Source organism: Oryza brachyantha, chromosome 1 (assembly GCF_000231095.2).
Source record: "Oryza brachyantha chromosome 1, ObraRS2, whole genome shotgun sequence".
NCBI lineage: Eukaryota > Viridiplantae > Streptophyta > Magnoliopsida > Poales > Poaceae > Oryza > Oryza brachyantha.
The window spans coordinates 4256665-4270297 of NC_023163.2; the positions used below are offsets into that span (position 1 = coordinate 4256665).

Genomic DNA, 13633 nt, shown 5'->3' on the forward strand with positions numbered 1-13633 from the left:
AAAACTCCATATAATGCCTAAAATTTGTATATGTGTCACAATTTACAATTTAAAAATGACAAAACTATGTACGACTAACAAAACTATTTTAAAAGAAATGAAAAAAATCCTTTAATCTAAAAAAATAGAAATAGACAAAAAGTGACTAGACAAATCTGAAATAGACACGAGTACAAAATCATCCTTGATGGCTTGATCTACCGCTCAACGTGGATAATCATATGTATTTCTGCTGAATAAAAGCAGAAAATGCACTACCTTATTGTATAAATCGATGTGGCCTCCTTGTTACTTGCTGGTTCACAAATCACAAGCTTTATACTGGGATCCAACGGAGAAGTGTATTAGGTGTGTGTGGCTGAAAGCAACGTTAGAATAACGTACGGGAGGCCGGTCAAAGATTCACATCTCGAAGAAAATCCAATGGACAAGAAAACTGCTGATAAAAACAAAAAAAAAAACAGACTGCAATCCTGTAGCAATTCCCTAAAACTTTTATATACGTGTTCTTAGTGATTTAAAAACAAAGTATGAAAATAAACTTAGATGGAAAAAAAAAGTAAAATCAACTCTAAATCTAAAGTTAAACATTCAAATATCGACTTATAAGCATAAGTATAATTAGGCTGCAATGGAAGGATTTGCATAAATGCAGTGGCCTACCGACCTAGCCTCAGGGTTAACAGCTACTCTTTTCGTTTTAAAATATAGATATGCTTGATTAACAGCTACTCTTTTTGTTTCAAATTGTAGCTATTTTTGGCTACGAATCCAGATAGAGCTACATTCAAGATGGGAGTACAGCCGTACAGGAGGTGTGCCATGCAGAGAAGCAGTCCAGTCTGGAACAGAACTGTTGCTCCCTGCAAAACATACCAAAGATCAGTGTTTCCAGCCAGTCTGAAAACGAACTCTTGATCCTGGCTACATGACAATGGTTGGACTAGAATACAGCACAAGTATCCATCATATGAAGGGGAACAAAAGCTCGTGACTAGGAGTTAAAAGTTAGAAAGTGACTGCGCCTAGTATAGAATTGGTCTGAAAAAGGACCTGTGATTTTCTACTTCATCATATTTTACCAAGTTAGCATGTGCTAATAGGATAATGGAATACATATGCCAATTGGAGCTTCAGGAGGAAATGAACTGTGTGGTGCACTGGTGCTTCAAATATAATATGCCCAACAAAACCTGAAGGCAGATGCATTGCTGGCTAAGGGCATACGTTGCCAGATCCTTTTCTAATCACAAAAGGAACAGGTTACTAAAGAAAGAGTTTCAGTGTTAGATTGAGTGATAGGGGTACAGTACCTTGTCCAAATTAAATGGTCTACAGTTAGCTAAACATCACATGGGAAGTCTGACTGATGCAGGATTGCTGGGTGAGCCACTTCACCTTAGCTTCAGCGCATCTGCTTCTACGGTGCAGTCAGGATGAGTTGCTTAAGTACAAAAACAAGTAACCAATAACAGGGTACATGATACATGTGTTGGAATTTGAAAGTGTTAAAAAAAATGGAATATCATGGTTGGAGGTGTGTAAACTTTTATGAATTGGCAGAGAAATAACAAATCATAAGAAATAGGAAACAAGATATCCTTTTGTTTTCCTTGATTTAAGGTCATGCGTATACTGAAACAGACAGCGGCTTTTGAAAGCAAAAGAGCTTAGAAAAAGCTACGAAGTATCACTTGTCAAGCTGACACAAGATACTTAAGAGACAAGCAACTTCACAAATATGCAGAGCTGACAAAAAGGAATCAAATGGTGTATTAAAACAATTTGAGCTTGGGATCTTGTGGTTATTGTCAACGGCCAGCCAGTCAAGTTCACGTACCGGCATCTTAACAATTTACATACAATATAAACATGTGAGGTCAGAACTCTAACCTTTAGGTAGTATTTGGAAACAAAACATGTGCCTCATCTATTTCATCCAAATAAATTTGGTCATCATTCTATCAAATGCACCAGAAAGCATGTTATAATCATGTTTCAAACCTTGTCACATAGCATCATGTAAACAAAATGTAGAAAAAACATGAATGCTATGTCTGTCTCATATACACAAATACCTTCTATGATTACCAATGCCCTGCTTAGTAATCATTGGCTTAGGTTTATGGTGTCCTTAACAAGCTTGCAAATGCTAGCTCTCAATTCAGAAGTAACCTTGAGTCGCTGCGGGAAAGCATCCAGTACGAATAAAGTAACAATTCTCATAGTATCTGACAAGATCACTTTATCATGCCTAGATACTTGCTGGTTAACAAACTGGCACGAATTTTTCAGCTTACAGGAGCTGCATGTCTGGAAGAGGACAACATGTTAAATGTTAACCACACGCATGAGTTGACAGTAGTTCTCCAGCAGGATTAAATTGAGAATTATAGAATACCTACTTTAGCTTCCTGGATGTTAAAGAAAGCTCGTAGTCTTTTTGATGCAAAAACTGTTCTTCGCTCAACAGATGGGCAACCAAACAATGCAACCGTCTTCAAGTCACTTCCTGACAACCATCTACAGTGTACACGGAAGATTCAACTTGAACAGCAGAGAAATTGAGTGGTAAAAGATAGATTTTCAATGTTATTTTCCACTTATTTTTCATTAGAGAATAGAGAGTATTAAATTCAAACATAAAAGACCAAATGAACTGTTCAACAAAATATCAAGCATGGCCAGCTCATGGTGCTCTCCACAATTGCGGAGAGTTAGGACTTAGATGTAGCATATGCAGAGAGAATGAACAATGTTGTTCACAAGGAGTATTACGCCTGGAATCATTATTAACCTTGAAACTAAATCATTTCAGAGCATGGAGAATTAAGTGGAAGAGTTTCTGTAACTTGCAAATATTTTATAGCATGCTGTCGCCGATTTCCCATATAAAAGATGTGCATGAGCTTCAATCAGGCCAATAACTTAAGTGTGTCCACTTTGACAGGGCAAAAAGAAAAAAAAACTGTGTTTCCAAGTTGAACCCTATGGTGTATCAACTGGACAGGTAGCATGTAAAATCTGAATGCACGCATATCTAACCATGACAAGCTATCAGTTCTATGAATTAACACCGATGGACATAAGCTCTATGGAATGTTGGGCCTGTTTGGGGAGCTTTAGATTCTGAGAAGCAGCTGCTTGGTAGCCAGCTTTTGAGAATCTGGAAAAGCTCCTAAACCCAACTTCTCCAGCTTCTGGATTCTTAGTTCATTTTCCAGAATCTGTAACTATAGATTCTCAGAAGCTATGGACCGTTTGGAGCAGCTTCTAGCAGAAGCAGCTTTTGGGAAAAGCTGTAGCTAGGAGAAGCTCCCCCAAACAGGCCCGTCATCATACAAGCGTTTTTCTTCCTCTTTTGCCATCACCGTCAACTGACCATTAGTTGACCTCTGTCAACCCAATGGTGAAGGTCCATTTCATTCTTAGAAGTGCAATATCAGTCTAGAGAGTACTTATACATCCTAGGGGTAAAAGGTACCACTTCCAAATTGGACGTAGAACAATTAACAAAACTAAACTCATCCCCCAAATACTAAACATTCCATTTCCAAATTGAGGAAAAACTACGCATTGGTACTTCCCCACGGTAGATGTTTACTTGATTTCTCCTAGAAGCTCACACCAACGAAATCAGAAATGCAACGCATTCACCCACCATATTTCAGAATTCACACAACATGTTATTCAGAGATGCGTTCCAGTTTTAACTCACGAAATCTAGCGTTCCATGGTAAGTTAGTGGCACACAACGACGCTATGGAACGCGAAAAATGGTACAAGCAATCCGAGAGGCGGCACTCACTTGGCGACGACCTGGTGATCATGGCCGAACCGCTCCGCCGCGCCCTTGACGACGTCGGGGGAGAGCACCTGCGGCGCCGTCGTCAGGTCAGGCCCCGGAAGGTACCCCCCGTCGTAAAACCTCCGGAGCAGCGCCGTCGCCGCCTGCCCCCACGGCCGCCGGGGCTTCGGCCTCGGCCTAGGCTTCCTCCGCTCCCGCGGCCCATCCCCGGGCTCCGAATGCGGAGAGCGAGGCTTAGGGCTGCTTCGAGGCGCGAAGAGGGAGGAGAGTGCCCCCGGCTGCGGGGCGGCGGCGGCGCCGGCGGTGGAGGAGGAGAGCCGGCGAGCGGCGGAGAGTGCCATGAGACGGGGAAGAGATCTGGTGCGATCTGAACCGTCCGATCAAAATACCGTATGGCCTCGTTTGGATGGGCCTAAAGCTCAAATTTAAGACCATTTTTACGTTGATGGGCCAGTATACAAAACCTCCGGCCCATACTGTAGATGGCCCGAATTTGGGCCTAAATAATAATAATACTGGCCCAATAAGCATTCGTTTGCCGTGGAGGCTATGGCGCACACTCGTATTTACTACATCCGTTTTTTATTTAAGTCTTTTTAGTATTGTCTAAATTTATTAATTGATGAATGTATATAATTTATATATATGTTTAGATTTATTAGCATCCATATGAATCTAGACAATGTTAGAAAGACTTATATTGTAAAATGGATGGAGTAGAGATGAAAACAGTTGGAAGAGCTATCTCTAGTATTTTCATTTTCATATCTTTTTGTTTGGAAACAGAAATGGAATGGTAAAAGTGGAACGGAAATGATATTGGTATTGTGGAAACTCCAAAAACGGGACCATTGAGACGGAATAATTATATATTCAGCATAAGAAATAAGTGCACGATAAAACCACTTCATATTCGCGTCATATTAATTAATACCATATTAGTATGGAGAACAGGAGGGAAAACGTTGTTCAGGGTTGGTGAGTAAGATAGGTTGTGCAACTTGGGCGGACTGGGGGCTTTGCGGTCTTTCGAAAACTTTTTAGAAATTTATGGCCCAATACGGAATTTTGACAAAACGGTCGAAAAATGCATTACAGTTTCACTATTTTTATTTCTATTTTTAAGAATTTTCGTTGCCGGTTAAAATGATCCGGAGAAAGCGAAAACAATAGCCGTTATGGTTGGGATTTTCGTACTATTTTTAACCCTACTTGTATCAATTCCCATCGCAACTGAGTTGTACCCTCGCAAATTTTGATTTTCCTTTTTTTTCTAAAAAGGAATGTTTTGCAACTGTATATGTCGTTTTTCTTTGTTTGTCTCGCACATGGAGTCTCATCCAAAAATGTTGATACAAAATCCTGATAAAAAGAAGGCATTCACGTCCGTGTTGGTCTAGTCAGCCGACCATTCGCTAGTCAACGACGGTAAACCGCCATGATCAAGAGGTAATCGTTGGATTAGTTGATTTCACAGACTAGTCAGCCAAAGTCATTTTAGTCGATTGTACGTTTATAAACCAAAATTTAAATTTTTAACTTTAAATTAGAGTAGATTTTGGGATTTTTATTGTAAGCTTATTTTCTCGTATTGGCTTTAGATCTCTAACAACATGTGAATAAAAGTCTTATTTATAAATTAAATTTTTATTTTTAATATGTCGTTTGATTTTTTTTTTCTAAATAAGCCAAACAATCGCCCCCTTCCCAATTAAACCGACAGACTATGAGATAGAATTTGATGCTAACTAAAACCTTTCTATCCTTAAAAGTGCAGGGTGGCTGGGAGATAGAATTGGATGCAGCGACGCTAGTCGTGGTGTCGAAATTTACTCTAAACATGGTTACATGACTAGTTATTCCTGTGAAAAACGTATTTATGGTCATATTATAGAGGCTCTAAGACTCTAACTAGTTGTCAGTTGCCACCAAATCAAGCTATGAACACCACTTTCTTCACGTATACGTACACGCTCATTGTTTGGATTTTCGTGTAAAAAAATCAAACAACTTATTTATAAATAACTTATGAATACAACTTTTATATATATATATATATATATATATATATATATATATATATATATATATATCTTTAACAATATAAAGCAAGTATGAAAAATAACTATAATAAACAAAACCCTAAAATCAACGTTAAATTTAAATTTAAAATTTTGCTCGCAAGAAAAAGCTAAAAAAACGAGGCCATAATAAACATTCGCGAAAGGACGTACGTGAACACGAATCAAAATGCATTGAAAGATTTGTCCGAGCCGAGGTGGCGCCACATCAGACTCGATCCGGATCAGTACAGGTAGTTCAGGAAACCGGAGAAGAAGCTTCCCCAATCTGAAGAAACAACACACTGCCCTGCGCCGGCTGCTACTTGACTGACGCATCGATCACCAAATCAAAATCAAGCCTTCAATGCCTTGTTCTGAATTCTCCCGTAGATCGTTACGGCTCTCAACAACATGACAAACTGCAGCTTTTTTGAGTGCAGATTTGGCAGAAATCAGCCCGTCGTTTTAATTTATTGCTCTTGGATAAACCGCATTTATATTAGCGATATGATCTTCCTCCTACTTTCCAGGCAAAAGTGCCAGTTGAGTATTTGGACGTCGACGGATCGACGTATATCTTGAGACGAATATGTTAGCAGCAAAGACGATCTAAGAGCTGTGTTATTTTCGGATCAATAAAGTGGCGATGATCAGGATGTCGCAGAAGTTACTGCTACATCTCTGTGTTCTTCAGATGCTCCCATTTGCTGTCAGCTCTACCTTTTCAGTTCAGAAAATCTATCAAGTCAACACTCAAAAGGACTACGTATTGTTTAGCAAAAACGAAATTAGATTATCTCTTTCCTTCTGCGACGAATGGATAGTGTTCTTGGCAACCCAAAAAGGAAAAAAAAAGAAAGGGAAAAAAAGTTCAGTGATAAGCCATATGCTCCCCTGTTTGGCTGTTTCATGAGAAGCATTGGCAGGGAAGGAACACCTACCTGATACATTCTCCAATCACCTGGATTACTTTGGGAATGAATCAAACGACATATTTATAAATGAAAAATAATTTATCAATAAATTTTTTATATACGTATTATTAACAATCTAAAATTTAAGGCCAAAAAATAAACTTCGATGAAAATTTCTAAAATCAACTTCAAATTTAAGATTATAAATTTTGGCTTACAAGCATAAGTTAACCGAAAAGATGGAGTTGCAAGAGTGCCCATGAACTGAAGCACAGGCGAGCAAAGAAGCCACTGCATTGATAATGCACCAATAGCATGGTTGCTGCTGATACAGAGGAACATGTGTCCAAGGCGCCACTGCAACAGCATGAGGGTTTGGGTTGATCTGTGGCATTTGTCCAAGGATACAATTGAGGCTTGGCTTGGAAGGAAGAGCCACTCTTTCCCCCACGGTGGAGCAGATCAGACAAGAACGAGCACCGGCTGCTCAAGGAAGACAAACACACATCATTTGTTGTGTGATCATCTCTGATTAGCTAATCATAAGGTAGTTATGTATACATGTTGATGCAACGTGCATAAGCGAGGGATAATCATAGTGATATATATAGAGAGAGACTTAGAGGGAGTGTATGAAGCATACCAACCTGTGACATGTAGTTAGAATCAGGTTGCTGGGTACAAGTTAACTTATGTCTAGCACGAAAAACGTATTAATAGATTAGTACATGATTAATTAATTATTAAATATTAAATATTAAAAAAATATAAAATAGATTAATATGATTTTTTTAAAACAACTTTCCTATAGAATTTTTTTTGTAAAAAATATACCGTTTAGCAGTTCGGGAAGCGTGCATGCGAAAAAGAGAGAGATAAGTTAACTAACGGGGGCTGTCGATCGCGGCCTCAATGATCTACTGGAATATCATATTGTTTACTCTAACATAAGTAAAATTTTATAGTCATTAAGAAATGTCTATAGCTACCATGTAAATTGTTGATATCTCGAGGTGACAAGATTTTAAAATAAATGGTATCTCAAGATATATTATCAAAGATGCTAAACAAGCTTGTAATGTAAAAGTTATCAATATCAAGGAGTATCGGACCGTCTTTGATTCGAAAGACATAATACGAATTTTAGAGGATTTTATTTCTACAAGATTTTTTTCTAGGCCGTTTGAAACGGAGGAATTCATAATTCTATAAAATCCATATATAATGCTTCATTACGTACAAGTTTTTGCTGAAATTTAACATGAGATACAACCTCATGGAAATTTTTTTTAGCCTTCATCTTTCTTAAATTCCCGTATTTTCTGCATTATAATCAAATGGCTATTCTTATTTTTTTCTTCGTGTGTTTTATAATCCTCTGTTTTACCATTGCATTCTTGTTAAAATTCGGTGTTTTTGTATTTTTCTTGTTTCAGAGGAGCCCTCGAATTGGTGTGTATATAGTGGATACTGATCCCTGAACAGTACGCTACAACAGATGGGTAGGTTAGCAGTGGCAAAGCGCCGTTTTTCCTGAAGCATTTGTGTGCAGAAAATGACTTTTACCCCCAGACTGTTACCACCTTTAATTGCAGTTCAGTGGGCCAATAATGCAGAAGCTTTTGATTGCTTGTTTCTTGTTTAGTTGCCAAAATTTTTTGGCAAAAAGGTTACGTCGAACAATTGATCGGATGTCGGAAAGAGTTTTAGGACACGAATGAAAAAACGAATTTCACAGCTCGCTTGAAAACCACGAGACGAATCTTTTGAGTCTAATTAATCTATCATTAGCACATGTTGGTTACCGTAGTATTTATGGCTAATCATGAACTAATTAGGCTTAAAAAATTCATCTCACGGTTTCCCCATAACTATGTAATTAGTTTTTATTTTCATCTAGGTTTAATGTTCTATTTAAATTTTAAAGATTCGATTTGATGTTCTTAGAAAAAAAATTGGGAAACTAAGGCCTTGATAGTGACTTGACTCCATGAATGCAGGACCTGAATGTTAGCGACCGTACGTTGTGGCAACATCGATCCTTAACACAAAGAAGAATTTCATGTCGATCGGTAACTGAGGCCTTATTTAGTTTCTAAAACTTTTTTCTAAAAACATCCCATCGAATTTTTGATACATAAATAAAGCATTAAATATAGATGAACTAAAAAACTAATTACACAGTTATGAAAGAAAATCTTGAGACGAATCTTTTAAGCCTAATTAGCACATGATTAGCCATAAATACTACAGTAACCAACATGTACTAATGATGGATTAATTAGGCTCAAAAGATTCGTCTCGCGGTTTCTAGGCTAGCCGTGAAATTCGTTTTTTCATTCGTGTCCGAAAACCTGTTCCGACATCCGGTTAAACATTTGACGTGACACTTCTTCCAAAAATTTTCTCAATCCAAACACCACCTGACATGCATGCTTGTTGGTTTCCCCTGCCAGCTGGGACGACCTAACTGAATTGCTTGTTGTTGCAGAAATTAATCTGCTCCAAGAATCGTGCTGGATCAGTTGCAGATAGCCCATGGCAGTCATACGTCGAACCTTGACTGGAATGATCAGGCCTGCGACCAGCTTAAGTGCTCCGTACTATCATTTTGCTGCTGTTTATGTTTATAAGCTAAAATTTAATTTTTTAATCTTAAAGAAGATTCTAAAGTTTTTTCAGCATTGACTCTTAGATCCATTATTAGAATATGTATTTAACGGTTCTTACTCATAAATTATTTTATTTATAAATTTAATTATTGTTTGTCTTTTTTCTGAATAAGCCAAACAATCGCCTCACCTCAAGATCTTCGCGTGTTGCAAGCCAATTTGTCATTGAGAGTTAAGGTAGCTCGAGAGACATACGATGTAGTCCGAATTCTGGAAGCAACCGAAGCTTCCCTGTCGCTGCATCGCCGTCGGCCGGCCGGCGGCAGCGACCTGCACTGCACCTGCTCACCATAATTTAGCGCACGATTTCATCAGGTTTTGCGATTGCATAACGCATAGGAGTATTTGCATGACTCCATTGCCGGCCTCTCGTATTCCTTCCCCTATGCAAGTAGCCAGGAGGAGGAGAAGGATGCGTATAATATGACGCCGCTCGTGTTTGACTTTTGACTCTCCCTGTCCTTCTTCCACGCGGCACGCATTATCCGCATTGTCGCGGCGCGATCAGTCTCGCGCGCACGTACGTGTTCTTTGTTGTCATTTTTCCAGTTGCTTTTGCATTCGTATTTTTTAAATTAATGAGCGGTGTATTTTTTAAAAAAATTAATCATCTTATTCTTTCTTGTAACTATAATTCTCTAACTTTTATATAGTTAATTTCATCGTTTGTATCAGAAAATAATCATTAGAAAATCAGACAATGTTTTGTCAGCAATCTTACGTCAATAAAAGACCACAGATGCAGGCATAGGAGTAGTACTAGTTTTTGACGAGACGCTCGTTAGCAAGTCAAGCCCTAGACCCTAGTACAGAGGACCGTGCCTGTAATTTCATTGCCTGATTTTCAGGGAAGAACTAGCAGCTGTATTAATTGCAGGAGACCGAGGATGATTGTTAAAAGCTATATATTTATAAACAAAAAAATTATAAATAAAAATTTTATATATATTCTTAGGGATCTAAAAGCTAGTGTTAAAAAAATAAACTATGATAAAATAAACTCTAAATTTAAATTTAAGATTAAAATTTTAAACTTTCAGGAACGGAAAGAAAAATCGGGAGAACAGATGCAAGCAGAGCAATCTGATCTGCGTGTGTACGCCACTCGGCCCACTCCCACGTCTCACGGCGTCTGCCTGCACGCCCCTCCATTTCCAAGTGCCGCAGCTACTATACATTTCTCTTGGTCGTCGTCGTCGTCGTCCACCTCCGTCTCTGCCTATAAATACCCACCACTCACATCCTCCTCTGCAACACATATCACCGAGTCCAGCTACATCGATCCCCTCATCAATCTCTCTCTCTCTCTCTCCCCCTGATCCTGAGCTGAGTTTGTGATTGGCGGTCATGGCGTCTGCAACCAGTGCGACGGTACTGCTGCTGCTGGTCTTCTTCCTGGTCGTGGCGTCGGCGCCGACGCTTCTGCAGGCCAGGCCGACGCCCCCCGGAGACGGCGTGGTGCTACATCAGGAGGAGCTTGCCCATGGCGAGACGACTGCGGGATCCTCTGCTTCCGCCACCGCCGCAGCTGCTGGGACGTCTTCGTCTTCGCAGGACGGGCTGCTCATTGTCCAGAGACCCCCGCGGCCGCCGCTGCCGCGACCGGCGACCGCCGGAGCGCGCGGCAGGATGCTCGGGTCGGTGCCTAGCCCCGGTGTGGGCCACTAGCGCAGCAGAAAATTAGTGGAGACTCAGGAGGATCTTTACGAGCCTAGAGTCGGTAGCGGAGGCTCGAGATTCCGCTACATGGCAACGGACCTATGGGATCAATGATAGGCTTTACGGTTCTATATGGCTGATGATACGGTAAACGGAGCTATATGATTAGAGATGGAGATGGAGTAGGATGTAGATCGAGCATAAAGCATCATATCAACCAGTTTTTTCGTTAGCAAAATATTTTTTTTTAAGGTTTTGGTTGGGGAGGATTTGGTTACAAGATTTGTATAACATGAGAAAAACTGATAATCCACTCAACAGTTGGAGTGAGTGTACATAAGAGATTATGCAGTTCAATTATACCATTCAGTTGTAACGATTCGATCATTCTTCAATAATGAATTGATTAGTCGTCTCGTCTGATCAATGATCACCACTTGGAGTACGAGCAAAACTTGCTGATCTGATTAGCTGGCTGTGTTGAAACCGTTTCCGTGTCCATGTGCTTGCCGCCAAAATTATCGCCCACTTTGCTTAGACTTCGTTGGTTGCTTGATTTGCAGCATTACATAGTACAGATGTACTCCCATCGTCAAGTTGAGTGCATTGCTCTCAAATCCCATTATGTGTTTGTACTAGTTGATCTGCAATTCCAAGGTGATTGTGTGTATTTTTGTTAGTGCTAAGAGACTCCTACAATTTTTTTTATATATACTCTATCCGTTTTAGGCTATAAGATATTTTGGTTTTATCTAAATTTATAAATAAACCAATATATATATAAATATATATTTTTTGTATGTTAAGATTCATCGGTATTCATAAGAATTTACGGAAAACCAAAACTACTTATAATCTAAAAGGGATGTAATAAAAAAATATGTTACATTATTTTTATCTGTTTTATTTTAATTGGGTTAATTTTGACTCATTTGATAGCTAGTGCTCCAGATGATCTTGGTTGTTATCGCCCTAAAGGAACATAGTTGAGATATTGTCTTCAGTGGGAGAAGTATCTCTAGCTTAGAGACATTTGGTAATATAAGAACTTACTTCCCTATTCTTGCACAAAATTAATCTGTTCCCTTTCTCAAGTTAATTATAGCGAGATCCACGCATTCCAAGTAGGGTCTAATTCTTGGATAATTGTCATTGTTGACTACGGTTGTTTCACTGATTTGACCTTAAATTAGCTCTATATGATAAAGTTATATTGAATGAAAATTGTATGGTCCACTACAACATAAACAATTTTTCGTTAGACCCCCTTTTTTTCAGATTGACTAAAAATAGAGCCATCAATGAAAGCCACGTTCATTTTTACTGCCGGGTGAAAGCATCCAATAGTGAAAATTGATTTTAAATATTTTAAGTTTCGAACAATGAAAATCAAAACAATAACATTTTGAATATAGATAACAGGTGCTTCATATTGAGATGTTAATATGATGTGTGTGTAGAGAGATGTATTGGGTTCGAATCCGACAATCACGTACTTGTGAATTTAATCCAAAAAAAAAACCTAGATTATCGATTAGGATGCACTGTTTGTGTTATAGATGCGTGCTAAAAAATCAAAGTATTTTTCATTTTACCTTCGCATCTAAAAAAACAAAATGTGGAATTAGATTTTCGTTGGCGGGTGCGTGCGCCTGATTTTCACTCATGGTATTTTGATTTTATTTTTGCAACTAAAAACATTTAAATGTGGAAAGCAATTTTCACTATCGATTATGTTATGTCGTCTGATTTTCACTGACTTTTAATTGATCACATCTTAATTTTATTTTCGCAGCTAAAGAAAATCAAAATGTGGAAAGTTATTTCCACCGTCGGCTGTGTTATGTTGCCTGATTTTCAATGACTTTTAATTCTAGGCGGTAGTGTCTGGCCACAAGCAAAAACGTGTTTTAGTCGCCAGTAAAAATATATTTTTGAGTTGTGGTTATATTTATTACACTGCACTTCGGTAATACAGGTACTGCCTTCGTCTTCGATGAAAGCCCTTACATTCAAGGACAAGGATAGTATATTTTTCAAGAATTTATTTTTAGATAAAAAAGAAAATCATCCAAAATTTAAGCACAAACAGTGGCATTGTCAAATTATTCGAGAAGTCGTCGAATATGACAAACCTTACTAGTAGCATTACTGTGTAGCTCAGGTAGGCATACTAGCATGAGTACATTCAGCTGCCTGACACTGTTGAAGATAATGACGGGACGTGATATCACTAGGGGTTGTTTGGAACAAGCGGGTAAAGTTTAGCTCCCTGTCCCATCGAATGTTTAGACCCTTATTAAAAATAGTAAACATAGATTATTAATTAAATCCATCCATAATCTTGGACTAATTTGCGAGACGAATCTATTGAGCCTAATTAATCTATAATTAGCCTATGTGATGTTACAGTAAACATACTCTAATTATAGATCAATTAGGCTTAAAAAATTCGTCTCGTAGATTAGCTGTCACGTCCCGACCCTAGAAACCCCCTAGGCCAGGCCCGTACTCTAG

The 13633-nt window shown here is 38.6% G+C and overlaps 1 protein-coding gene across 4 annotated transcripts; it reads right to left on the reverse strand.

Annotated features, from left to right (window-relative positions):
- Window positions 1-632: 632 nt before the first annotated feature.
- LOC102706691 lies at window positions 633-4174 on the reverse strand. 4 transcript variants are annotated; one of them, XR_001550772.1, is made up of 5 exons: window positions 3809-4174; window positions 2406-2523; window positions 1894-2313; window positions 1314-1414; window positions 633-863 (listed from the first exon to the last, which is right to left on the reverse strand). XR_001550772.1 is itself a non-coding variant. In XM_015840058.1 (3 exons), exons 1-3 carry the CDS (start codon window positions 4147-4149, stop codon window positions 2110-2112), a joined length of 663 nt encoding a protein of 220 aa, XP_015695544.1. In that variant the 5' UTR covers window positions 4150-4174; the 3' UTR covers window positions 1449-2109. The 4 variants fall into 4 exon arrangements, 1 of the variants encoding a protein (XP_015695544.1); XR_001550771.1 differs by having other exon boundaries at window positions 1314-1420; XR_001550773.1 differs by lacking the exon at window positions 1314-1414.
- Window positions 4175-13633: the final 9459 nt, after the last annotated feature.

Bases quoted from the DNA above. Each gene is read 5' to 3' on its own strand.
- LOC102706691 (XM_015840058.1), bottom strand. From the start codon at position 4,149: ATGGCACTCTCCGCCGCTCGCCGGCTCTCCTCCTCCACCGCCGGCGCC. The intron at 2,524-3,808 runs GTGAGTGCCGCC...TGTACACTGTAG, and splicing joins GATCACCAGGTCGTCGCCAA to ATGGTTGTCAGGAAGTGACT. The intron at 2,314-2,405 runs GTAGGTATTCTA...GTCCTCTTCCAG, and splicing joins TTAACATCCAGGAAGCTAAA to ACATGCAGCTCCTGTAAGCT.